Source organism: Scyliorhinus canicula, chromosome 2 (genome assembly GCF_902713615.1).
Source record: "Scyliorhinus canicula chromosome 2, sScyCan1.1, whole genome shotgun sequence".
NCBI classification, from domain to species: domain Eukaryota; kingdom Metazoa; phylum Chordata; class Chondrichthyes; order Carcharhiniformes; family Scyliorhinidae; genus Scyliorhinus; species Scyliorhinus canicula.
Genome location: NC_052147.1, coordinates 35,929,127 through 35,955,566, shown reverse-complemented (window position 1 = coordinate 35,955,566; position 26,440 = coordinate 35,929,127). Strand labels below are relative to the sequence as shown.

Here is a 26,440-nt window from a genome sequence, read left to right as displayed (position 1 = left end):
GAAGCATAACCGCTACTTTATTCAATTCCCCTTGTAATGAACAATAACATTTCATGAGCTTTCCTAATTACCTGCATACTAACCTTTTGTGGTTCATGCACTAGGACACCCTCTGCTTCACAAGAGTTCTCTGTTCCTAAAAAAATCACCAATTCCCAAATTACCAAATGACAACAACTTACCATATTCCATTTTTAAAAATATAAATTTAGACTACCCAATTATTTTATTTTTCCAATTAAGGGACAATTTAACGTGGCCAATCCACCTAGCCTGCACATCTTTGGGTTGTGGGGGTGAAACGCACGCAGACACTGGGAGAATGTGCAAACTCCACACAGACAGTGACCCAGGGCCGGGTTTCAAACCCAGGTCCTCAGCGCTGTAGTCCCAATGCTAACCACTGCACCTCGTACCACCCTTTCCATATTCAATTTAAACTTGGAGGAAAACATTCTATTCCTCAGGTGCACCGATAGCGGTTCCCCTTGTTCTACATGAGGACTTGGAGGAGAAGATGAGACAAGGCAAAGTATCACCAGCTGATGCAAGAGGGAGGGAGAACTCTTAGCAGGTGACCCTTTGCACCTCTGGTCTGCCTTCATTTACATGACCCAAGGTGACCACTTTACCAAGCAGATCCTCACAGGGATCTGTGGCCTTGTGGTTTAAAGACAGGGTAGCAACACAGCTAGGACTGCATTGCCTGCAGCAATCAAGATCACTGTCACACCTAATTTTTATGCTGGTGTAACCTTCCACAGGTGATGTAAGTGACATATTGCAACCCTCTGTGTGCATGTGCGTCTATACCCACAGAGGAATCCCATCTCTATGTTGCCAAGAGAAAACCCGTGGCATGGAATTCCAGGATATATCAGAATTTTGGGAAATGGTTCAGGGAGCCTTTGGCTGTGTTCCTATGTTCCAAAAAAAATCACCAATTCCACAATCACAGGCGGTACGATGGCGCAGTGGCTAGCACTGCTGCCTCACGGCACCGAGGCCCCAGGTTCGATCCCGGCTCTGGGTCACTGTCCGTGTGGAGTTTGTACATTCTCCCCATGTTTGCGTGGATTCCGCCCCCACAACCCAAAGATGTGCAGGGTAGGTGAATTGGCTGTGTTAAATTTCCCCTTAATTGGAAAAAATGAATTGGGTACTCTAAATTTTTTTTTTTTAAATAAATATTTCTGAGATGACACATTCAAAATGCCTGTTTTGAAACAATAACTGCAGCAGACATGAACTAATCAAGCCTCCCTAGAATATACAACCACAAGGTATTTCAAGGGAACCCCTGTCAAGCAGTAAGAAGTCTGACAACACCAGGTTAAAGATCAACAGGTTTGTTTCAAATCACTAGCTTTCAGAGCACTGCTCCTTCCTCAAGTGAATGAAGAGGTAGGTTCCAGAAACACATGAATAGACAAAGTCAAAGATGCAAGACAATACTTTGAATGCGAGCATTTGCAGGTAATTAAGTCTTTACAGATCCAGAGAGAAGGGTGATCCCAGGTTAAAGAGGTGTGAATTGTCTCAAGCCAGGACAGTTGGTAAGGATTTTGCAAGCCCAGGCCAGGCGACATGAATCCAAGGTCCCGGTTGAGGCCGTACTCATGTGTGCGGAACTTGGCTTTCGGTTTCTGCTCGGCGATTCTGCGTTATCGCACGTCCTGAAGACCGCCTTGGAGAATGTTTACCCGAAGATCAGAGGCTGAATGCCCTTGACTGCTGAAGTGTTCACCGACTGGAAGGGAACATTCCTGCCTGGCGATTGTCGCACGATATCCGTTCATCCGTTGTCGCAGCATCTGCATGGTCTTGCCAATGTACAGTACCATGCTTCGGCACATCCTTTCTTGCAGTGTATGAGGTAGACAACGTTGGCTGAGTCACACGAGTATGTACCGCATACCTGGTGGGTGGTGTTCTCACATTTAATGGTGGTACCAATGTCGATGATCTGGCACATCTTGCAGAGATTGCCTTGGCAGGGTTGTGTGGTGTCGTGGTCGCTGTTCTGAAGGTTGGGTAGTTTGCTGCAAACAATGGTTTGTTTGAGGTTGCGCAGTTGTTTAAAGGCAGGTAGAGGGGATGACCGTGGCAAGAGCTTCACATTCAAAGTATCATCTTGCATCTTTGACTTTGTCTGTATATATGTTTCTGGAATCTACCTCTTCATTCACCTGAGGAAGGAACAGTGCTCCGACAGCTAGTGATTTGAAACAGACCAGTTGGACTTTAACCTGGTGTTGTAAGACTTCTTACTGTGCTCACCCCAGTCCAACGCCGGCATCTCCATATCAAAGCAGGAGATAAGAAGTGAAAAGGGCAGTGGTGAACTGAAATGGGCTGTTGGAGCCATGTGTCTAGTTCATTCTTTTGCTCTTCCTCTTTACATCTCGCTCTGTCTCTCTCTATATCGGGAAGGATTGCACCCAGTTTGTAAAGTGAGCTACCTGAGAGGGAAGCAACTCCTTTATAATATAATCTTTTTATTGTCACAAGTAGGCTTACATTAAAGGGAAAACATGCATCCCCCAAGTCAGGAATCGAACCCGAGACCCTGGCGCTGTGAAACAACAGTGCTAACTGATGAGCTACCGTGCCGCCCAAGGTAGGGCAACTTGACAGATAGTGAGGATAGCCAGCACTCGGCCTGATGCTGAAACCCGGGATTGAACCAGGGACCTTTAGATCTTCAGTCTAATGCTCTCCTAACCAATCTATTTCAGCTTTAAAATATGGAATCTGTTTTGTACAACTTCATCCAGGACTTCAGCTAAGGTTAACCGCCCCAAATTTGAATCACCACATAGAGAGCAGCAATCAAAGAATAGCTAACCGTATTGTTCTTTCATAGACTGTAAAATCCTTATAAGCCTATCCTCTTACTCTGCCATCTGTTCTTGTGTGAGTATTGGCCCAGACAAATAAATGTGATCGTATGGATCATGTCGCATTTTCTTTTTTTTTTAGCTCCGGAGTAGTTCCATTTTTTTTTAAAATTTAGAATACCCAATTATTTTTTTCTATTTAAGGGCCAATTTAGCATGGCCAATCCACCTAGCCTGAATGTTTTTGGGTTGTGGGGGCAAAACCCACACAAACATGGGGAGAATGCTCAGGAGTAGTTTCAGTAAACATACCTTGTTCTTTGTTTAAACTAAGAAAACCTGTTTCAGTAATTCTCTACAACCTTGACATGTAAATAGTGACACTTATAGAATTGGCAAAGCATATTCTCCCTAATTTATTTAAAATCCCTGTTTTGGTTAAATGAGTGGGAAAAATGAGGAGTCATTTCACCCCTCCTTGCCATGTCATAACAACTCTATGTGCAGCTTTTGTGCTATGTCGTAAGTCTGAGGACTGCCTGTACATGTTTAACTCCAAGAAAATGTTATCTAGCTGCCTCTTAGAATCATAGAATCCCTACTATGCAAAAGGAGGCCATTCAACTCATCGAATCTGCACCGATCCTCTGAAAGAGCACCCTACCTAGGCCCACTCCCCTGCCCTATCTCCATAACCACACCTAACCTGCACATCCATGGACACGAAGGGGCAATTTTATCATAGCCAATCCACCTAACCTGCACATCTTTGGACTGTGGGAGGAAACCAGGGCACCTGGAGGAAACCCGTGCAGACACGGGGAGAAAGTCACCCGGGTCATCAGAACCCGGGTTCCTGGCACTGTGAGGTAGCAGTGTTAACCACTGAGCCACCATGCCACCCTTCTATGTTAAATGTGGAAATGCCCATTTCAGTGTCTTCAGGCAGGTTTAAATTATGATGATCAATAATTAGTTAAGTTCCTACTTTCAAACAGGTGCTTTTCTTAGCACAGCACCTATTTCCTACCTGTTTTCACCATTTCAACAAAATAATCCTCTTTGACTTCTTGTGTAAATGTTGTAGTTACCCTTCAGTGAAATTGCCAAATTTCTGACAATCTTGGATTATTTCCAGGTTTAGACTGTATATTTATGCCCACAATCATCTCGATCAAATCTATTAAACATAACTTCATTTTGAAACATGATAGTATCACGGCCATGTTTTCTTAAAGTGGTCCGTGAACTAAGAATTTGTGTGTGTGTATACATCCCCTTTTTAATTAGTGAGTGGTTCAACTTAAAAATAACCCAGCAGACAATCTTTAGTCTTAAACAAGATAAAGGTTAAATTTATCATAAAACCGCAGCTGAAAGTTGTTTAAGTAAAAGTAAGAAAGTTAACTAAAATCCAGTTATAAAGATTAAACTTCAGCTAGAGGAATAAGATAATCAAAGATGAGATATTATTACGAGCCCATTGCATGAATTCTTTCTTTCTGAAGTGAGGCTGTGGAGATGCCGGCATTGGACTGGGGTGTGCACAGTAAGAAGTCTTACAACACCAGGTTAAAGTCCAACAGGTTTGTTTAGAATCACTAGCTTTCAGAGTACAGCTCCTTCATCAGGCGCTCGAAAGCTAGTGATTCGAAAGAAACCTGTGGGACTTTAACCTGGTGTTGTAAGACTTCTTGCTGTTCTGAAGTGAAGAGGTTGGAACTTGAGGTTTGGTTCAGCAGCTATATTGGCTGCTGCAGTTGACTATTCAGAGGTTTGCCTTTTCAGGTGGACCGATAAGGTCAGCAGATTTTTGGATGATGAGCAGGATTCCTATTCTTCATAACTCCAACAGTTATGGCACTTGCAGCCTCTTGGACTGAACAACAGTTGATTTCTTAATACCTTCTTCCATGTCTCTATTGGCCAAGAATCCTTTCTGCTGATGTTTCTCAGTTCTTCCTGGGGTTATGCACTCTACCTCACAAGATGGCTTCTCACAAACACCCTTATACAGGTCAAAAACAGAAATGGCTGATGTTAATTTCTAAGGAGATATTGTTTTCACCAGGCAAATAAGTTAATTAAGTTGTGACCCTCTAAATTCCTTTCCCATCTCCTGTTCTCTCTGAAGCTAAGGGGTTTTCACATCTATTTTAGAGGAAACAATGGACATTTCTGGAGGACTCTTTTTGCATTTCAATTTTGCATTTGCTCGAGCCAACTTTAAAGATGAATCTGAAAGTTTGAACAAACACAGAAAAGTGCTCTGTTATCTGTCCATTCCTCAATTTTGAAAAATATTTTAAAAACTCAACGTAAAGGTTTAAAAACAGGAACCTACCTGCCTTTAAACAAATATCCTGAAAACCTGTAATATCATAATTACACATTTGTGACGGTAATTAGCAGAAAGTGATTTGGAAACCCAAATTTCAGAGATCGACAGAATACTTTTAATCCATTCTGCCAAGCTTTTATGTAATATTTTATGTCATATCTTAAAATTGTCTAGAAATGAATACTTTAAAGTAGAACTAAGAATTAAGAAACATTTTGTACCTATTGTATACAGAAATACTAATGCAGTCTTCAGTTACATTGAAACTGTAGTTCATAAAGGTATGTTCATGATTGTAGTTCTCAGGATGCATCTTCACTGAAGAACAAGAAGGATCGTTCACACTTGGCTTCATTGCAGGTTAGATGATGAAACAGTGCACTTCTTCAGTCTTAAATGATGTGCTAAATAATTAATCTTCACATTACTCAAGAGAAATATGGTAAGATTGAATATTTCATATACAGAATAGCATTCTTTTAAAGTCTGATAAAATTCCTATTCTTTGTATAATATACTTTTGACAATTGAAGCTTTAAAACTTATAACATAAATTAGTGCATATAAATTATTTTTAAAATAAATTTAGAGTGCCCAATTATTTTTTTCCAATTAAGGGGCAAGTTTTAGTGTGGCCAATCCACCTATCCTGCATATGTTTGCGTTCTGGGGCTGAAACCCACGCAGACATGGGGAGAATGTGCAAACTCCACACAGCCTATGACCCAGGGCTAGGATTGAACCCAGGTCCTCAGTGCCATAAGCAGCAGTGCTAACCACTGCACCACCGTGCCACCCAGTGCACATGAATTATATTAACTTCCATAAATATCCCCTGATTGCAGAATCCAGCATGTGTTTGCAAAAGCCAAAGCTCATCTCCACATTCAGCCAGAAGTACCGTGGATAATCCTTATTGGCCTCCTCTCGAGCTTCCTCCATCACCACAGAAGGGGGGTGGTTTAGCTCACTCGGCTAAATCGCTGGCTTTTAAAGCAGGCCAGCAGCACGGTTCGATTCCCGTACCAGCCTCCCCGGACAGGCGCCGGAATGTGGCGACTAGGGGCTTTTCACAGTAACTTCATTGAAGCCTACTCGTGACAATAAGCGATTTTCATTTCATTTCATTTCAATTTTCAGCTAATTTAATTAACCTCATGTGATACTAAGACACAGCTGAATGCACTGGTCACAGCAAAGGCTCTGGGTTCCAGTGACATCCTAGTCATGGTGCTGAAGCCATGTGATCCAGAACTAGCCATGTTGTTAGCCAAGTTTTTTCATAAGAGCTACAACATTGGCATTTACCCAACAAAGTAGAAAACTGCCCTGGTATTGGCCTGTCTGCAAAAAGCAGATAAAATGCAACACAGCCAGTTAAGGTCTTATCAACCAACTCTCACTCATGAAGTGATGGAAGGAGTTGTCAATAGTGCAGTCAAATGGCACTTGCTCACCATTAAGCTACTTATTGCTGTTCTGTTTTCATTCTGCCAGGACTACTCAAAGTCCATCTCATTTTCAACCTTGGTCCAAACATGGATAAATATTGAATTCCAGAGGTGAAGTATGAGTAACTGCACTTGACATCGAGGCAGCTTGCAGCTATGAGATACCAATGCGCACAAGTAAAATTGAACTCAGTGGGGATCAGAGAGAAACCTTTTCATTTTCTGAAGTCACACCTTTGTTTAAAAAAAAATTAGTGTACCCAGTTTTTTTTTCCAATTGAGGGGCATTTTAGCGTGGCCAAATCACCTAACCTGCACATCTTTGGGTTGTGGGAATGAAACCCATGCAGACCTGGGGAGAATGTGCAAACTCCACACAGACCATGACCCGAGGCTGGGATCGAACCCGGGACCTCAGTGCCGTAGGCAGCAGTGCTAACTGTGCTACCGTGCCACCCTGAAGTCACACCTTGCACAAAAGAGAGGATTGTGGTTGTTGGAGACCAATTTTATCAGCACCAGGATAGTAGGCCCTCAGAATGACATATTAAGTGAGTTACCATCAGTTGTTTCAACAATAACCTTGACTCCATCGTAACGCCAGAAGCAGGGCTGTTCGCTGATGACTGCACAGACATTTGCAGCTCCTCAAATAATAAAGCAGTCAATGCCCACAAATAGCAAGATTTGGGGAACATTCAGGCTTAGGCTAATGTGGCAAGTAATATTTACATTACACAAATTACCATTACCAAAAGAGAGAGTAGTGACATACAATGGTATTAACATTGCTGACTCAGGGCAGCATGGTGGCGCAGTGGGTTAGCCCTGTTGCCTCACGGCACCGAGGTCCCAGGTTCGATCCCGGTTCTGGGTCACTGACCATGTGGAGTTTGCACATTTTCCCTGTGTTTGCGTGGGTTGTGCCCCCACAACCCAAAGATGTGCAGGTTAAGTGGTTTGGCCACGCTAAATTGCCCCTTAATTGGAAAAAATGAATTGGGTACTCCAAATTTTAAAAACAAACATTGCTGACTCCTCCACCAGACCTTGCAGCTGCTAGAGCATGTCAGAGGCTGAGTATTCTGCAGCAAGTTGCTCACCCCCTGACTCTGCATGTAGGTAACCACCCCATCCACAAGAGAGATGAAATGCTGTCCGATTGCTTGGATGGGTGCAACTGCAACAACATTCAAGAAGCTGGACATTATCCAGGACAAAGTAATTCCATTGATCGACAGCTAATCCATCAGTTTAGCCATTGACTTCTACCAGCTGACTGCGGCTATAGTTTATATTATCTCCAAAATGCACAACAGCAACTCGCTAAGGCTTTTTCAACAGCACCTTCCAAACCTGCAACCTCCACAACCTAAAAGGACAAAGCAGCAGGCGCATTGAAGTACTTTCAGCTCCATGTTCCCTTCAAGTCAAACACCATCTTGACTTGGAAATATATTGTCATTCCTTTGTTTTCACTGCGTCAGAATTCTGGGACTCATTATCCTTAGCAGCAGTGTAGAATTACCTTCGCTACATGGGCTGTGTTGTTTGAGGAAAAAGGGCATTACCATCTTTCCAAGGATAACTAGGGATGGATAAAAAATGTTGGTTGTGCCAGTGGCACCCAAATCTGAAGAATTAAATTTTTAAAATATTTTTATTATAATTATTACAGACGTAGTGGCTATATTATTAATATTTTAAAACCTGAGTACTGACCGATGGAACAATATGGTGATGTTAAAAATACCATGTTGTATTCAGTAGGACTGTAAGATGTATCACTCTGTTCTGATAGGCTGTTTATAACAATCAGGTATGCTCTGATGATGAACGAGAGGAGAGGGTTGTTTTATCTCCGAATTCCCAATGCGAAGAGCTACAAGAATGTTTTCAATGCACTTACGATTACTCTGTACAAAGGTATGTACACAAATAAAAATCTAAATGTCTATAAAACATATTAAAGCCTTGGGTATATCATGTACTTCTCTGAAACTTTTCTATTTTGTTATCGCTCGGCTGTCATATTTGACATCTTTGTTCATTCTCTTTCTCTTCATTTCTCTTTAAATTATCTCTGACTTCCTAGCTCCACCCCCAAGACAGGTGTCATGCGAATTTTGTGCTGTCTGCTAATTTAAATGACAGTGGCATGCAGCCCAGCACCAAGTACACTCCTGAGTAGCTATACAATTCAGACAAAAGACCTAAGTTTCTATAAAGTTAGGACCAGTTAGAGTTGGCTACCCTACATAAAGCTGCACCTCGCAAGGTGAACTTTCGTTGGAGTAGTTGCTGGAACTGATTCAAGAAGCGCCTTTCGACAAAAAGAGGAGTGCAAATGGCACAGGAGAGCAACTTCCTCAGTTCTCCAGTGCTCCCTGGAGGCCTTGGCACAGTGTATGGACAAAGGGAGAGAGGTCCTCTTCCCTCAGGGAGCCTGGAGGCCCACCAGACTGCTTCTGAGCATGCTGAGATATTCCAAAGTAAAGTCCTCCAGATCCAGAGCTCCTCAAAGGCATCCTACAAGGTCATCTGCAGTCTTCCTATACTGAAAACCAGCAGTTTTTTCCACTAGTCATTGCTACAGCCACTGGGATAACATGTGTATAGGAGCACTCGGCCAGGCAAAGGTTCCAACAATACAGGATGGCAATAAGGGAATGTATAAGGGTGATTCATTTTTGTATGGAATATTGCAAGGTGATTTGGATAAATTTGGTACAGAGTGATTATTTTGTGGTGATGTTTATTTCAGCATTGTGTCAAGAGGGCTGTGTGATTGTCTGTAACATGGGGATGTTGAGGTGTGGGAATGCTGTAAAATGGGGAATTTGGAATTGTGTTCACGGTACCTGAATTGAATGAGGACAGCCAGGCTGGGGCAGGATACGTCCTCCCTTTCTCCCATTCTTTTACTCCTCTTATTCCAGCTCTTCCTGAGCTTCCTGCCATATCTTTGGAGGCAAGGGATGTTTCCTCATGATGGCCAGATCATGGAGGTTACAGCAGACCACCAAGAACTGGGAAATTCTCTCCAGTGAATACCAAACTGGTCCAGGCAGCAGATATTGTTTCAGCACCCCAGTGGTTTGTTCTTTGATATTTCATGTGGCAGCACGTCTCATTACACACATGTTGACCATGTGTGGTTGGGTTACCGGGCAGAATTTTGAGTGAAGTGTAACCCAGACAGCCTCGACCAGTAGCCTGAAAGACCACAGGAACAACGGACTAGCGCAAAACAAATAATCTGCTGTGACAGGTGGCTTTCAACAGCATAATGCGCAGAGTACAGTCACTAATTTCACGTCCAGGGAATGGTAATCTTTCCGATTGTGATACATCTCAGCATTGAAATGGGGTTCCCGCAAAGCCATGAGTGTGTAGGCGTTCTGCTTGTGCAACACCACTCCTCTTGACTACAACTTTAACTGACTCTTCAAATCGCCGAGTTTCCTCGAACTCAAACAGATCTAGTAGAAATTAATCAGAAGTCACCAGCAAATAGATGATGATCCCTTTAAATATAATTTTTGCAGGAGTCCTTCCTGTTGCTGAATGCATGTTCAGCTCTGCATGTTTAAGCTGGAGTGGTGAGGTTGAAAATGGCAATGATGACAGCATAACACACAAACTCATGTCACTATCTGCATACTTATGATGCGCAATCCTAATGCATGCTAACACCCTCACCAAAGATAGCGGTTGGCATGGACTGCGCCGGAACTGTGAATACACAACACAGACACTATTTAGCACCAAAATGGCAAAGGTAGTGCTGAAACTATAGAGCACTATTTTGCAGCTACTATTATAAAGAATCAGACCAGCCAATCTTAACCATTCAATCTTAACTGGGTAATTCAAATTTAAAATTTTCCAACAATCTTCAAATATAAGACAAAATATCAAAACACAATACACCCACATAGGTAGAAACAGAAAGATATGCAACCATGACACAATCATAGATGGATATCCACAATAGCATAAATGCACATAACTGTATCAGAACAAGAAAACGCGCAACTACGACTGATTAAAGTTATGTACAAAACTAGAAATTGTGAAGCTTTTGTTTATTTTCTTATAAATATATTTTCTTATAAACTCTAGTTAGATATCACTGATGATTTAAAAAATCCAAGCTAACACTGGGGCATCCCATAGACCACCTGGTCAGTATACATAGAGGAGGATTTGCTCGATGAAGGAATAAGAAGGCTGTGTGAATAAAATTATTTTAATGGAATATTTCAATCAACCTAATGTAAATTAGGAAAATACAAGTCATTCAGCGTCAGTTTCTCAATCTAATTAAGGACTATTTGTTGATGCAGTGCATTAAAGAAGCCACAAGAGGCAATGCTCATATTTCTTAACAACCCAGAAAACAGACAGGTTGTGGAAATCATAGCAGCCCCTTGTGGGCGATGAGAAGAAAATATTAAAGTTATAAAATCAATTGGGAATCAAGAACATCTGAAACCAAGACCCACTTGCTAGGTGAATTGGACATTATGAATTCTCCCTCAGTGTACCCGAACAGGTGCTGGAGTGTGGCGACTAGGGGATTTTCACAGTAACTTCATTGCAGTGTTAATGTAAGCCTACTTGTGACACTGATTGACACTGATAAATATTATTATTAGATTACATATCTTAAAGGATTAAATGTAATGAAATGGGGCAACCAAAGGCAGCACAGTGGTACAGTGGTTAGCACTGCTACCTCATGACGCCGAGGACCCGGGTTAGATCCCAGCCACTGGTCTTTGTCTGTATGGAGTTTGCACATTCACCCCGTGTCTACGTGGGTCTCTTTTTAAGACCGGCGTTTTCACAATAACCATGAGTTAAATCAGAACTGAAAGTGATGGAATAAAGACATGTCACAAGTGGCTACGACTCGCAACATCTCAAGAGAGGAATCATCTAGTTTTTCTGGTTACTTGGTTTATTTTGACAACTGACTTTAAAGGGTAAAGGGTAACTGCTATCATCTTCTATTCAAACCAACTGTTTTTAGGTTATCTTCATCAAATAGAATCAAGTCACCAATTATGAGAAGAGTTAAGGCTGAGTAAGTATTATGTTTGATTTCATCATGGCTGTTGTTAATGGCAAAGTTTTTCAAACTGGAAATCCCATGAGGCCATCTAATCCTTTGTCTATTTGCCAGGGACCAGGGTTCGATTCAGACTTTGAGTGATTGTGTGGAGTTTCTACGTTCTCCCCATGCCTGCCTGGGTTTCTACCACTGTGATTTCCTCCCAAAGTCCAAAGATGTGTAGGTTAGATGGATTGGCCTAGGTAGTGGCCCTCTTTCGGAAGGTTGGTGCAGACTCGATGAGCTGAATGGTCTCCTTCTGCACTTCAGGGATTCTATGGATTATTGCGTATCCTGCAATAGTTAGTGTTTTCCTTTGGGTACTCAACACTACCTTTTGAAAATATAAAGCTGTGCTAGTGTTGTACAAAACTAACATTTTCTAGGTGATATTAATGGGAAATATCAAAAATAACATATCCTGGTCTCAGTATCAAACCCCTTAACCTAAGGCTGCTCAAAATTTGTAGGCTGGGTTGTTAAGCTATAGCTTGGTTTCTATTTTCTTCCAAGCCTCAATCACTAGAGCAGATTGTTCTTGCAGATTATTGATTGCCAAATGTATTTCTCTACAGAGAAGAGGAATTGAAGTATCTTGAGTTCATCTCTGATATTACCAGTGAAATTTTGACTCGAGGATTATTTTCAAACAGGTATCAAATTACTTTCTACAACCCATCATTTGACTAGCTTGTAAATTCACTCTTTACCAAAACTATAGGTTCAAGTAATTTTAAATGTTGTAAGAGTCCTTTCTGTTTATTTGCTGTTTTCCCATTTTCTTTTCTTACCTTTGGTCCACGCAATGTGCCTTTAAACAGAGCACCCACGCTGAAGTAGCCTGCTTGTCAGGACATTGTGTTTCCTAGCTTTCGTATTTTGGATAGGAGAAACAGCCTCGTCGGAACTGAGTGAATCGTAGGAAGAGGTTATGGAGAAAGTAAGAGAATCAGGGGGAAAACTCTCCGCTGATTTGAGTCAAAGGAAGATGTTTCTGGTGGTTGGAGGTCAATCATCTCAGTTCCAGGACATCTCTGCAGGAGTTTCTCAGGGTGGTGTCCTAGGCCCAACCATCTTCAGCTGCTTCACCAACGACCTCCCTTCCATCATAAGCTCAGAAGTGGGAATGCTTATGGATGACTGCACAATGTTCAGCAACATTCACGACTCAGCAGATAATGAAGCAATTCATATCCAAATACAGCAAGATGTGGACAATATCCAGGCATGGGCTGATAAGGGGCAAGTAACATTCGTGCCACAAAAGTGCCAGGCAATTACCATCTCCAACAAGGGAGGATCTAACCACCATCCTTTGACATTCAATGGCATTACCATTGCTGCATCCCCCACAATCAACATCCCGGGGGTTATCATTGATCAGAACTGAACTGGGCTAGCCATATTAATACTGTGGCTACCGGCTTCCGGTTGCGGCTATGACCAGCTAAGTCGCACATTTGGCAGCTCCTGCGACAAAGGTGTTTAAGGGCCGATTGGAGGGCCCCGACGGTACTGTAAAGACGAATCCCGGTGGGGGAAGGCTCCCTGAGGAGAGTGAGACCAACTTTATGGTCGGTACTCGGAGTGGGGCGACAAAAAAAGCGGCAGCAGCTCCCCGAAAAAAGCGGGGGAAGAGGACCAAAATGGCGGCCGGTGGCGCACTAGAAGATTGGAGAAAATGGGCAGAGGAGCAGCAGGCCGCTCTCCTCCGGTGTTTTACGGAGCTGAAAGTGGAACTCTTAGAGTCTATGAACGCGACGACCACAAGGCTGATGGGGGCCCAGGCGACCCAAGAGGCGTCGATAAGAGAGCTGCAGCAGGAGATGACTGCAAGGGAGGAGGAGGCCACGGTCCTCGTGGGAAAGGTGGAGGTGCACGAGGCACTCCACCTGAAATGGCAGAGCCGCTTTGAGGAGCTGGACACTCGAATGAGGCGGAAGAACTTGAGGATCCTGGGCCTAGCAGAAGGCCTGGAGGGGCCTGATCTCCCGAAATATGTAGCGGAGATGCTGAGCTCCCTGATGGGAGAGGGGGCCGGTCCATCGCCCCTGGAGCTGGAAGAAGCATATCGGGTCATGGCTAGGCGGCCTAGGGCGAACGAGCCCCCGAGGGCGGTGCTGGTGCGATTCCAGCGTTTCTGTGATCGGGAGAAAGTGCTGAGGTGGGCCAAGAGGGAGAAAAGCAGCAAATGGGAGAATTCGACGGTGCGGATATATCAGGACTGGAGTGCGGAGGTGGCAAAGCGGCGGGCCCGGTTTAACCGGACGAAGGCGGTGCTGCACGCAAAGAGGATCAAGTTCGGAATGCTGCAGCCAGCGCGTTTGTGGGTCACCTACAAGGACCAGCACCATTACTTTGAGACCCCAGAGGAGGCATGGACTTTTGTTCGGGAGGAAAAGCTGGACCTGAACTAGAACTTGGGAACGCCGGCGGTCGAGGCCGCCCGAGTACCCTTGACTGATCAAGTGGCCCATGTCTTTCTTAGGCCAGGTCGGAACTTGGTTAAAGTTGATGGATCGTTTGGTTTCTTTGAAACTTGTGTTATGGGGGGTTTCTTTGTTCCTTTTTGTGTGTCTCTTCCCGTTGCCAACTTCCCTTAATTATTGTTGTTGTAGGGGGGGCTTTTTTACTGTTTTTTGATCTGTTCTTTAAGGGTTATGGTTACTGTTCTGTTCGATGGAGGGTGATGGTTAAATACGTTATTATTGGGTAGTTATTTAGTTATGCAGGCATAGTTATGTATTTATGTATTTATTTGAGATTTGTTATTTATATTGTTATATTGTTAAGTTGGGGAGGCGGGACGGGGGGGGTGCAAGTTGGTTATGCGTGTTTTCTTTTTCTCTTTTTCTTCCTCTCGTTTTAAGGGGGCTTTTTTATGGGCTTGGATGGGGACGGGGGTGGAATTGAAGATGGCGGGGTAGGGTGTGGCCGGGCGAAAGCGCGGGCTTTCCCCTGTTTCCCGCGCGCGGGACGGAGGAAGGGGGAGGAGAGAAGAGTGGGGTGTGGCCAGCAATGGCGGCTTTTCCCGCGCTGAAGCGGGGTCAGAGAGGGATGGCAAGGGGGGGGGGGGGGCCCCTCCCCCCCCACATCGGGAGGAGTCGGAGTGTGGCAGGGGCAGCCGGGTCAGCGAAAACCAGCTGACTCTCGGGAGTACGATGGTGGATACACCGCGGCTAGGAGGGGTCCTAGCCGGGGGGGGGGGGGGGGGGGGGGGGGGGGGGGGGGGGGGGGAAGGGGGGTTAGGGGGGGATACCGGGTTGCTGCTGGAAAGGCCGAGGACGGGAAGGGAAGAACGGGAGGAGAGAGGAGGAGGGGCCATCGCCATGGGGAACGGGTCAGAAGGGGAGGGTCGACCCGGGGCGAACAGGGGACAGGACATGGCTAATAGACAGGGGAAAGGGACGGGTCGCTCCGCGACCCGGTTGATTACTTGGAACGTGAGGGGGCTGAATGGGCCGGTCAAGAGATCAAGGGTTTTTTCACACCTAAAGGGACTGCAGGCGGATGTGGCAATGTTGCAGGAGACTCACTTGAGAGTGGTAGACCAGGTACGCCTGAGAAGGGGGTGGGTGGGACAGGTGTTCCACTCAGGCTTGGACGCAAAGAACCGGGGGGGTGGCGATTTTGGTGGGAAAGAGGGTGTCGTTCGTGGCGGCGCAGGTGGTAGCAGATAAGGAGGGTAGGTACGTGATGGTGAAGGGTAGGCTGCAGGGAGAGAATGTGGTGCTGGTGAATGTGTATGCCCCGAATTGGGATGACGCGGGTTTTATGAGGCGCCTGTTGGGCCTCATTCCGGGTCTGGAGGCAGGGGGCCTGATCATGGGGGGGGACTTCAATACAGTGCTCAACCCTGGGCTGGACAGATCGAGTTCCAGGACGAATAGGAGGCCGGCAGCGGCAGAGGTGCTAAGGGGGTTCATGGAGCAGATGGGGGGGGGTAGACCCTTGGAGATTTGGCAGGCCAAGGGCGAGGGAGTATTCTTTTTCTCCCACGTCCACAGGGTGTACTCCAGAATAGACTTTTTTGTACTGAGCAGGGGGCTGATTTCGAGAGTGCAGGACACGGAGTACTCGGCCATTGCGATTTCGGACCATGCACCACACTGGGTAGAGGTAGAACTGGGGGAAGCACGGGACCAGCGCCCGTTGTGGCGCCTGGATGTGGGGCTGCTGGCGGACGATGAGGTGTGCGGAAGGGTCCGGAAGGGCATTGAGAGATATCTGGGCACGAACGACACGGGCGAGGTGAAGGTGGGGATAGTCTGGGAGGCCCTGAAAGCAGTGATCAGAGGAGAGCTGATCTCCATAAGGGCACACAGAGAAAGGAAGGAGAGGCAGGAGAGGGAGAGACTGGTGGGGGAACTTATAGAAGTGGACAGGAGATATGCGGAGACACCAGAGGAGGGGCTGTTGAGGGAGCGGCGCAGTTTACAGGCCCAGTTTGACCTACTGACCACTAGGAAGGCGGAGACGCAATGGAGAAGGGCACAGGGCGCGGTCTATGAGTACGGGGAAAAGGCGAGCAGGATGCTGGCACACCAGCTGCGCAAGCGAGATGCAGCCAGAGAGATTGGGGGAGTGAGAGAGAAGGGAGGGAACGTAGTGCAGAAGGGGCAAGAGGTGAACGGGGTCTTCAGGGATTTCTACAGGGAATTGTACCGGTCTGAGCCGCCCAGGAGGAGGGGGGGAATGGAGAACTTCCTCGATAGATTGAGGTTCCCAAAGGTCCAGGAGGAACGGGTGGAGGGGCTGGGGGCGCCGATAGAGCTGCAGGAGCTAGTTAAAGGGATAGGCCAGATGCAGGCGGGGAAGGCGCCGGGGCCGGATGGGTTCCCGGTGGAATTTTATAAGAAGTATGTGGACTTGGTGGGTCCAGTGCTGGTGCGAGCCTTCAATGAGGCGCGAGAGGGGGGGGTTCTGCCCCCGACAATGTCACAGGCCCTGATCTCCTTGATCCTGAAGCGGGACAAAGACCCTGTACAGTGCGGGTCCTACAGGCCTATCTCTCTCTTGAATGTAAATGCCAAACTGTTGGCAAAGGTCCTGGCAACCAGAATAGAGGATTGTGTGCCAGGGGTAATCCATGAGGACCAGACGGGGTTCGTAAAGGGACGACAACTTAACACAAATGTCCGGAGACTGTTGAATGTGATTATGATGCCAGCAGTGGAGGGGGAGGCTGAGATAGTGGTAGCACTGGATGCGGAGAAGGCATTCGATAGGGTGGAGTGGGAATACCTGTGGGAGACGCTGGAACGGTTTGGGTTTGGGGAGGGATTTATCAAGTGGGTGAAGCTGCTGTATTCGGCCCCGATGGCGAGTGTGGTTACAAACGGGAGGAGGTCAGAGTATTTTGGGCTCCCATCGAGGTACCAGGCAGGGATGCCCCCTATCCCCCTTACTATTTGCATTAGCGATCGAACCGTTGGCGATGGCACTGAGGGGTTCAGGGGGGTGGAGAGGACTGACAAGGGGAGGGGAGGAACATCGGGTATCACTCTATGCGGATGATTTGTAGTTGTATGTGGCAGACCCGGAAGGGGGAATGCCGGAGGTAATGGAAATACTAGCGGAGTTTGGGGACTTTTCGGGATATAAATTAAATGTGGGTAAAAGTGAGGTCTTTGTGATACACCCGGGAGATCAGGGGGAGGGAATTGGGCGGCTCCCCTTTAAGAGAGCAGTAAAGAGCTTCAGGTACTTAGGGGTGCAGGTGGCAAGGAACTGGGGGACCCTCCACAAGCTGAACTTTTCAAGGCTGGTGGAGCAGATGGAGGAGGAGTTCAAGAGGTGGGACATGGTACCGCTGTCGCTAGCAGGGAGGGTGCAGTCAGTCAAAATGACGGTCCTCCCGAGGTTCTTGTTTCTGTTCCAGTGCTTGCCCATCTTTCTCCCCAGGGCCTTCTTCAAGAAGGTAACTAGCAGCATTATGGGCTATGTGTGGGCACATGGCACCCCTAGAGTGAGAAGGATTTTCTTGGAACGGAGTAGGGACAGTGGAGGATTAGCGCTACCCAATCTTTCCGGATACTACTGGGCGGCGAACGCATCGATGGTGCGCAAGTGGGTGATGGAGGGGGAGGGGGCAGCTTGGAAACGTATGGAGAGGGCGTCCTGCGGCAATACAAGCCTGGGGGCGCTAGTAACGGCACCATGGCCGCTCCCCCCCACAAGGTATACCACGAGTCCGGTAGTGGCGGCCACCCTTAAAATCTGGGGGCAGTGGAGGCGACACAGGGGGGAAGTGGGGGGTCTGATGGCGGCGCCACTGAGAGGGAACCACAGATTTGTCCCGGGGAACACTGGCGGGGGATTCCAGAGCTGGCACAGGGCGGGCATCAGGCAACTGAGGGACATGTTCATAGAGGGGAGGTTTGCGAGCCTGGGAGAGCTGGAGGAGAAATTTGAGCTCCCCCCGGGGAACACGTTTAGATACCTGCAGGTGAAGGCATTTGCCAGACGACAGGTGGAAGGATTTCCCTTGCTTCCCGATAGAGGGGTGAGTGATAGGGTGCTGTCAGGGGTCTGGGTCGGAGAAGGGAAGGTCTCGGACATCTACAAAATAATGCAGGAGGTGGAGGAGGTATCGATAGAGGAGCTGAAAGACAAGTGGGAAGCGGAGCTGGGAGAGCAGATAGAAGATGGGACATGGGCGGATGCCTTAGAGAGGGTCAATTCGTCGTCGTCGTGCGCAAGGTTGGGCCTCATCCAATTTAAGGTGCTGCACAGAGGCCATATGACGGGGACTAGGATGAGTCGGTTCTTCGGGGGTGAGGACAGGTGTGTTAGGTGTTCGGGAAGCCCTGCGAACCATGTACATATGTTCTGGATGTGCCCGGCACTGGAAGAGTTCTGGGAGGGGGTGGCGGGGACGGTATCGAGAGTGGTGGGAACCAGGGTCAAACCAGGGTGGGGGCTAGCGATTTTTGGGGTTGGGGTGGAGCCAGGAGTACAGGAGGCAGGGGAGGCCGGAATATTGGCCTTTGCGTCCTTGGTAGCTCGGAGAAGGATCTTGATTCAGTGGATGGACACAAGGCCACCAAGTGTTAACACCTGGTTAAACGACATGGCAAGCTTCATCCAATTGGAAAGAATCAAATTCGCCCTGAGAGGGTCGGTACAGGGGTTCTTCCGGCGGTGGCAGCCCTTCCTTGACTTTCTGGATCAGAGATAGGAACTGGAGGCCGAAACAGCAGCAACCCGGGGAGAAAGGGGGGGGGGGGGGGTGAAGGGAGGGGGGGGGGGATAGCAACGAAGGGAGCACGTCAGCGGGGGGTCGCGGGCAATGACTGCCCGAGGCCATCGGCAGAAAGGGAAAAAACGGTTTGGTTGCTAGACTGGTAGCGCGGGGGGGGGGGGGGGGGGGGGGGGGGGTGCGCGCGGGGGAGGGCGTGGGGAGGATATTCCAGGGGGGATTTGTTGTGTTATAATTTAAAATGTAGTAGGGGTAAATGTTTGTATCGAAAAATTTCAATAAAAATTATTTAAAAAAAAAAAAAAAAAATACTGTGGCTACCTGGGCAGGTCAAAGGCTAGGAATCCTACAGCGAGTAACTCACCTGTCTCCCCAAAGCCTGTCCACCATCTAAAAGGTACAAGTCAGGAGTGTAATTAAAAACGCTCCACTTGCCTGGATGAATACAGCTCCAACAGCACTCAAGAAGCTCAACACCATCCAGGACAAAGCAGCACGCTTGATTGCTCCCCCTTCCACAATCATTCAAACCCTCCACCACCGACGAACAGTGGCAGCTGTGTGTACCATCATTGACGAGATGCACATGTAACTCACAAACCTTCCAAACCCACGACCACTACCATCTAGAAGGACAAGAGCAGCAGATACCTGGGACCCCCATCACCTGGAAATTCCCCTCCAAGTCACTCACTACCCTGACTTGGAAATATATTGTTGTTCCTTCACTGTCAATGGGGAAACATCCAGGAATGCCCTCCCTAACAGCACAGTGGGTGTACCTACCCTCCAAAGAGTGCAGCGGTTCAAGAAGGCAACTCACCACCAACTAGGGATGGGCAAAAATGCTGACCTAACCAGCAACGCCCACATCCCGTAAATTAATAAAACATAAAGTTGGTTCGATTGGCCGGGTGGCAAACTGTGGGTTGGCTAGGGACAGTGTTCTGCCTGACAACAGTCAGTGGTTTGTTCCTGTGGGATGCTTCTGGGAGAGCTTGGCAAAAGTGAGTGCCTGGCACGTCTTTATGATAAACTTGAAATGATCTCAAATCTACAGAGAAAGTAGACAACCTTGCCAAGCCTAGAAAGAAGAAGTACCAAAACAAAAGCTTGAACTCCAGAAAGACATTAACTGGAAGCCATTCTAGTGCACAGATTCTTTATTTATATTTATATTTTATTTACCTCTCATCCATCCTATTCCCTCTGTGTTTGTCTGTAGAGAGTGGTGGGTAGTTAGAAAGTGGGGCATTGGGAAAAGGGTATTAAATAGTTACATTTTTCTCAGTTTAATTTTAATATTGTACATAATAAAAGGTAGCTTGTGTTAAAGTTACAAACCTGGTGATTGCAGTTTACTGGGCTCAGCCAAAGTCCTCAGGTATTTTAAAATAACATCGAATTTCACTTGTGTTGCGACTCCGGGTCAGGTGGGGCAGGAATTGGCTGCGCACTAGCCCAGGGGCTTGTGACAATGTAAGCATGAGTAGTTTCAAATTGATAGTGTAACTAGGTTAAAAGTTGTTTTTAAGAGACTTTATAGACACTGAATTTCATCCCTCAAAAATGTAACATGGCACACCATATGTAATCAATTACTTTAAAGTGTCTGTTCTTGTCTAGGTAAGCACTGCATTCTGCAGATAGCAATATACCCCAAATTGGAATGGGATGAATCACCATTTATTTGCTGGGACAAAACAGTGCAATGGAATTAACATCCAGTGGAACAGCATTATTGAAAAACACACCAATTATGCAGCACTCCCTCAGTATAGATTGAACTGTCAGTGTAGATTGTATAATTTACAGTTTTAGGCACTGTATTACAGAAGACATGGAGACCTCTGAGGGAGTACTAAGGACAATTAAGTTGATAAATAGGATTTTCACTTCTGCCACAAGGAAACATCAGTTTTCAAAATTGCCATATTGGATAAAAGGCAGCTGAGAGATCATCTGACTGAAGAATTGAAGATCTTCAACGAAATTGATAAATTAAATGGTGTACAATGTTAATACAAAATCCAGGACGTGAGTAAAGTTGAGTAGGCAATTAAGGTGGTAAGCATGTGAAATAGCCCATACAGGAAATTAGTGGAAGGAGCAAATATTATAAATTTATACTTTGTGTTGTCAGAAGGCTATCTGTAAGAAATCTGTGACTTTTAGGAGGTGAACAGTGGATAGCGTTGATAATTTCTGTGTAGTTCAAGATACTAAGTATCGGCACGGTAGCACAGTTGGTATCACTGTTGCTTCACAGCTCCAGGGTCCCATGTTCGATTCCTGGCTTGGGTCACTGTCTGTGCGGAGTCTGTAAGTTCTCCCCGTGTCTGCGTGGGTTTCCTCCGGGTGCTCTGGTTTCCTCCAACAGACCAAAGATTTGCACGTGAGGTGGATTTGCCGTGCTAAATTGCCCTTGGTATCCAAAAAGGTTAGGTGGGGTTGCTGGGATGCGGGATTAGGGTGGAGTCATGGCCTTAAGTAGGGTGCTCTTTCCAAGGGCCGGTGCAGACTCGATGGGCCAAATAGCCTCCTTCTGCACTGTAAATTCTATGTCTATGTTTACTGGAAGATATATGGACATGGCCAGTTCATTTACTTTGTTTAGTGACATTTCATGAATAGAAAGGCAAGTTAGGATGGTGAGAAGTGGGTGGGAATGTTGCAATGATGGAGGGTCATGGAGTGACAGTAGTCCAGATTATTTTTGTAGGCTCTGGTGGAACAAGGCCCACAACAATAATTAAATACTTAGGTTTTGAGGGCTTCTTCTCTTCCATTGCTTATGGAACTGATTGGAGCCTAAAATAGCATCATAAGCAACATGTAGCTAAGCAATGCATGTGCACAGCTGGTGCAGCAATCCAGCATACTTATCCAAGGCTTCCTTCATGTTAAATACTGGGCACGTGCTGCTGCACAAAAAATATGAAAGATACTGCGCATTATAAAAACTGGTTGTGCACAAGAACAAAGGTTTGTAGGGAACATTAGTCAGAAGGCCAAAATTTCCATATCTAAAGGGACCTATAGCCTGAATAAGATCAATGCTTTGGACATCTAGCGGTTAGACCCCTTTTAAAATGGAGCCAACTGCACAACCTTACTGACCCTTTAACATTGGCAATCAGTGTTAATTGTCATGAATTTAGCGTTTCTGACACCAATCCAAGAGGAAGCTACCAAGTACTGCATTCTTGCGAAATGAATAATAAGACAAATGATTGTGGATAGCACAATCGCTTCACAGCTCCAGGGTCCCAGGTTCGATTCCGCCTTGGGTCACTGTCTGTGCGGAGTCTGCACATCCTCCCCGTGTATGCGTGGGTTTCCTCCGGGTGCTCCGGTTTCCTCCCACAGTCCAAAAAGATGTGCAGGTTAGGTGGATTGGCCATAATAAATTGCCCTTAGTGTCCAAAATTGCCCTTAGTGTTGGGTGGGGTTACTGGGTTATGGGGATAGGGTGGAGGTGTTAACCTTGGGTAGGGTGCTCTTTCCACGAGCCGGTGCAGACTCGATGGGCCGAATGGCCTCCTTCTGCACTGTAAATTCTATGTAACATAGCTTTGTTTCAATTAAGGCTTTCCTGGTAAAAATTCTAAATATGCTTCTATTCACTGATATTAAAATAATCAGGAAGCTTAGCAGTGTTTATGACTGAAATAACTCATTCTCATTTTTTAATCTAAAATCGTGCACATAAAGTTCAAACTGATTTTAAAAAGCACAGAAATGAATTAATAAAAGCTATTTTAATCATTTATCCAGGGTTTTAGAAAGAATATTTGAGCGTCGCATAGAAGAAAATAGGCATCGACTAGATGAAGTGAGTACACATCTCAGGTCTCAGTATTTTTTAAATATGCATCTATGTTTTATCAAATGGGAATAATATGTAGGGCGCGATTCTCCCAAAAGGGAGCAAAGTCACTAAGAGAGCGCATTTAGCCACAGCACAGAGAAACACATGGCTATTCAATGTGACTTGCATGATACAAGAGGCCTGAACAGGTAACGAGCGGCTGCGGCCACACATGGCCTCATTTTGTACAGTGGAGAGCTCCGCTGGCCGGAGCTCCCCAGTGTAGCGAGAGATCAGGACATCATTTTTAAATGGTGCCCCGATCTCAGAGGCCCCAAAACGATCCCCAACCTCCTTTCCCCATCCCCCTCACAAGTCCGAACGCACTATTTGCTTTTAAGTTTTTAAGAGGTTTCCATGATTGAATTTTCTTAAAGACACGCCTTAAATATTTGTTTGCAGCATTTTTAATGCCACCTAGTGGTTATCCTGAAGGCATGCAAACAAATTGAAAAATTAAATTACAATGTTATACTATAGAGGTGAAAATATTCACACGAAGGCCTGAGTACAAGTAAAAAAAGCAGTTTATTATGTCAGACTTCTGGGAGAGAAGGCATGAGACTCCGCAGCCTATTGACAGCACCTTTTCTCACTTGAGCTAAGGCTCACACTGGTTAATATACAGATTCAAGGGGCAGATTCTTATTTACATACAATCAATCAACTATATTCGCGTCACACTTTATTACATGCAGTCAATCTATTTTCTTAGCATCCCAGTTATCACATACATGGTTAAAGTGGGTGTTGTCTTACCCGCCCCTAACTTCATACAGAAGTCATTCAAAACTAACGCAAGGATATGTCCTATCTACAGCTGTTAACCTTGAGCTTTATCAAGGATACATTCATTGCATGTCTTGTTCTGTGAAGCTGTTATGAGCGGCTGTTGGGATATTCCCTATACATACCCACGATTGGTTCTCATGAGACAGTTTACAGGGAATTTGGCTTGTTCAGCCATTTTGTGGTCTATAATATCACAAAATATCTAACAGCCATTTTGTGTCTTTTCTGATATTAACAGCATTGTGTATACACTATCTATTTCTACAAATTGCCTCTTCTCAACAGGCATCTAAGCCAATGAGTACCTTTTGTCTCATCAGAACTATTCAAAAGTAATATAGGATCGCAAATGTAGTCACAGGGCACCTCTAATTTATATCATAGTCCAGTATCAGAAAATGCCCTCCAACAATATCTTACCATCTAATTTGTTGCAATAATCTAGAAATTATAATTGCTGCTATTAGTCCAAGGAACACTTATTTCATTTATATTCCTTTATCTGTTGATTCCATGGGTTGAATGTTATGGGGCCTGCAGACATGAATAAGTGGGTGGGGGAAAGGCTGAAAAATCAGGAGGGTGGTCAGGACTGGAGTTCCTCATGCCTTCCTGCCACCATGGCATTCTGCCAGCAGTAGGGAACATGGAGAATGATTCTCGTCCCCAGAGACCAAATATGTTGGTGGCTAATTAAGGGCCTGGTCTCGCCACTGCTGCCATTTTATCAGCGGCGAGTAGGCCATGTTCTGCATGAGGAAACTGACTAGTAAACCCTGGGGTGCTCCTTGTAGCCTCTTCATTTGGCTGGGGTGTTGCCTCCTAATCTATGGTCCACAGAGGGGTCCCCGGTGACAATGGCTGCCTCCACCAACCACCACCCACCCATCTCTTGCTGGGACCTCCCTAACAGACAATGGCAACCCCGACTCCAGTGACACTGCTGGGACTGAAGAGCTGCCAGCTCTCCGAATGACAAGCAACTCTTGGAGCAGGGCTCTCATCCTTTTAAAGAGGTGAGACCTTGACAGCAGCTCATTAGCTGCAGGATGGGCATTAAATCCAACTGAGGCTCCCCAAAAAGCTGATGGGGTTGGCTCCAGCTTGGCAGCTCATCATCAGAACTAGTGCCATCCTGACAAAATACAGCCCAAATAGAGACATTAACTTGTTTATTTTGCTGGAGTAATGGACAAAGAATGGCATGTATCATAAAGTTTCTCATCAACCTTTCCTTTAATATACTAAAAGTGACAATTGACTTCTTTCTTAATTTTCCAGCAGAAGTTACGTCATTTGCTGGAAGAGTTAAAAGAAGATTTGGGCTGTAAACCAGAAAAAGACTGGAGGACCAATGCTTGTGAAACTGTATTGACAAAAACTAAAATGATAGAATTAAATAATTGTGGTTCTTTGGAAAATCCTAGGTTTTTACACAATTGGAGGGAAGAAGCTGATAGAACTGAGAACTTTTCAATTAACAATGAAAATGATAAATTGTGGGATCATAGATTGCAAGAAAATTTTAGTGAAGGTAATGATAGCGACCTTAATCTTACGAGAAATACAAGTCCTCATGATAGTTGTGGAGAACAAATCCAGGAGGTCCAGGACTTGGAGCAAAACCAGCGTCCAGCTGCAAATAGTGAGGAAAACCATGATGATTTACAGTCTGCGGACCATTCGGACTATTCCACAGATTATAGCACTTTCTTTGATGGAGCAGCAGAACTGACAGAGATTGATGATCTTGCAGTGTCTCTTCATACCGTTGATGTTAAGGAAAATTGTGAAGCTGAAGATGTTCAGAGTGGATCTGCATTAAGCAAAACGTCAGAACAGGCTTTTGATGATGGCATTGATTTATAGTGCTTGCAGTTACGCTACTAACAAACATGGATCATCAGAGGATTTTACATATTTGTGATGTAAGCCTGTACTTGTTACTGAGTCGGTTATTGACTATAACAAAGTTTGCATCAGAAATGTTTTGGAGTATTTTTCCTGAAAAATCTATGCTTCCCTACACTGCATATTCTGTGCTACATTTTTGAGATCTATATTTTACTACTTTCTACAGCAGTATACATTATTTTATCCTTGTGTAAATGACTTGATAATCCAGGTTTGTTTTGCTTTAGGTATTATAGGCAACTGCTGCATAACAAAAGCTACCTCTCAAATATTCCTAAATCATTCACGGATCTCTTTTATTTTTATTAGAACTTTACCAGGACAGTTTCTCTATAATCAGCGACCTTTTTTTAATATAAAGTCGCCATAGTCCCAGCATAGGCTGCTTTTCCTTTTGAAGGGGGAGGGGGGGGGGGGGGGGGGGGGGGGGGGGGGGGGCTGACAGATGGTGATTTAACCTGAGGATTGCCACATCTCAGGTGGGGAGAGGGGCAAGATTGAGATTCAATATTTTATAATAAGGCAAGTCAAACAACTATTTAACTGTAGTCATAATTCCAAAAAAAGTTAACTAACAAAAATAATTTTCTGTACAATCGACCCAGTTATTGTATTCTTGTTATTTTAAAAGGGAACAGATTTGACTGAAATATCCCATAATCCTAAATCAATGAAGGGAGATATTCATACCAATAATTAGCATCCATTAGTAATTTTCTAGCCTTTTTCTTTTCAGATTGAAGGCAGTTTAGGAATAAAAGCCATCCAGGAGTCCTTCTACGACAACTTCAACACTAGTTTGATCCCCAGCTGGAGTAACGTGCCCAATTCTGGACATCACAATTTAGGAAGGAGGCTAAAGCTTTGAAGAGAGCACAGACGAGATTGACTAGCATGGTTCCAGGGATGAT

At 45.4% G+C, this 26,440-nt stretch overlaps 1 protein-coding gene and 1 non-coding gene across 11 annotated transcripts in view; one reads left to right on the top strand and one right to left on the bottom strand.

Moving 5' to 3' along the window:
- Nucleotides 1–25,927, top strand: part of LOC119952383 (spermatogenesis-associated protein 7-like) — a 97,976-nt gene extending 72,049 nt beyond the window's left edge. For 9 of the 10 annotated variants that reach the window (XM_038776159.1, XM_038776119.1, XM_038776151.1 and 6 more), the window contains 6 exons: nt 5,481–5,541; nt 8,452–8,558; nt 11,671–11,724; nt 12,327–12,404; nt 22,730–22,787; nt 24,897–25,927. In XM_038776159.1, coding sequence (XP_038632087.1) covers nt 5,481–5,541; nt 8,452–8,558; nt 11,671–11,724; nt 12,327–12,404; nt 22,730–22,787; nt 24,897–25,484 — 946 coding nt within the window. In that variant the 3' untranslated portion in view covers nt 25,485–25,927. The remainder of the gene's footprint in view (nt 1–5,480; nt 5,542–8,451; nt 8,559–11,670; nt 11,725–12,326; nt 12,405–22,729; nt 22,788–24,896) is intronic. The other variant, XM_038776102.1, reaches the window with a different exon arrangement.
- On the bottom strand, nt 2,667–2,739 carry trnaf-gaa. Its single transcript has one exon. It is a non-coding gene; the product is annotated as a tRNA-Phe (tRNA).
- Nucleotides 25,928–26,440: the final 513 nt, after the last annotated feature.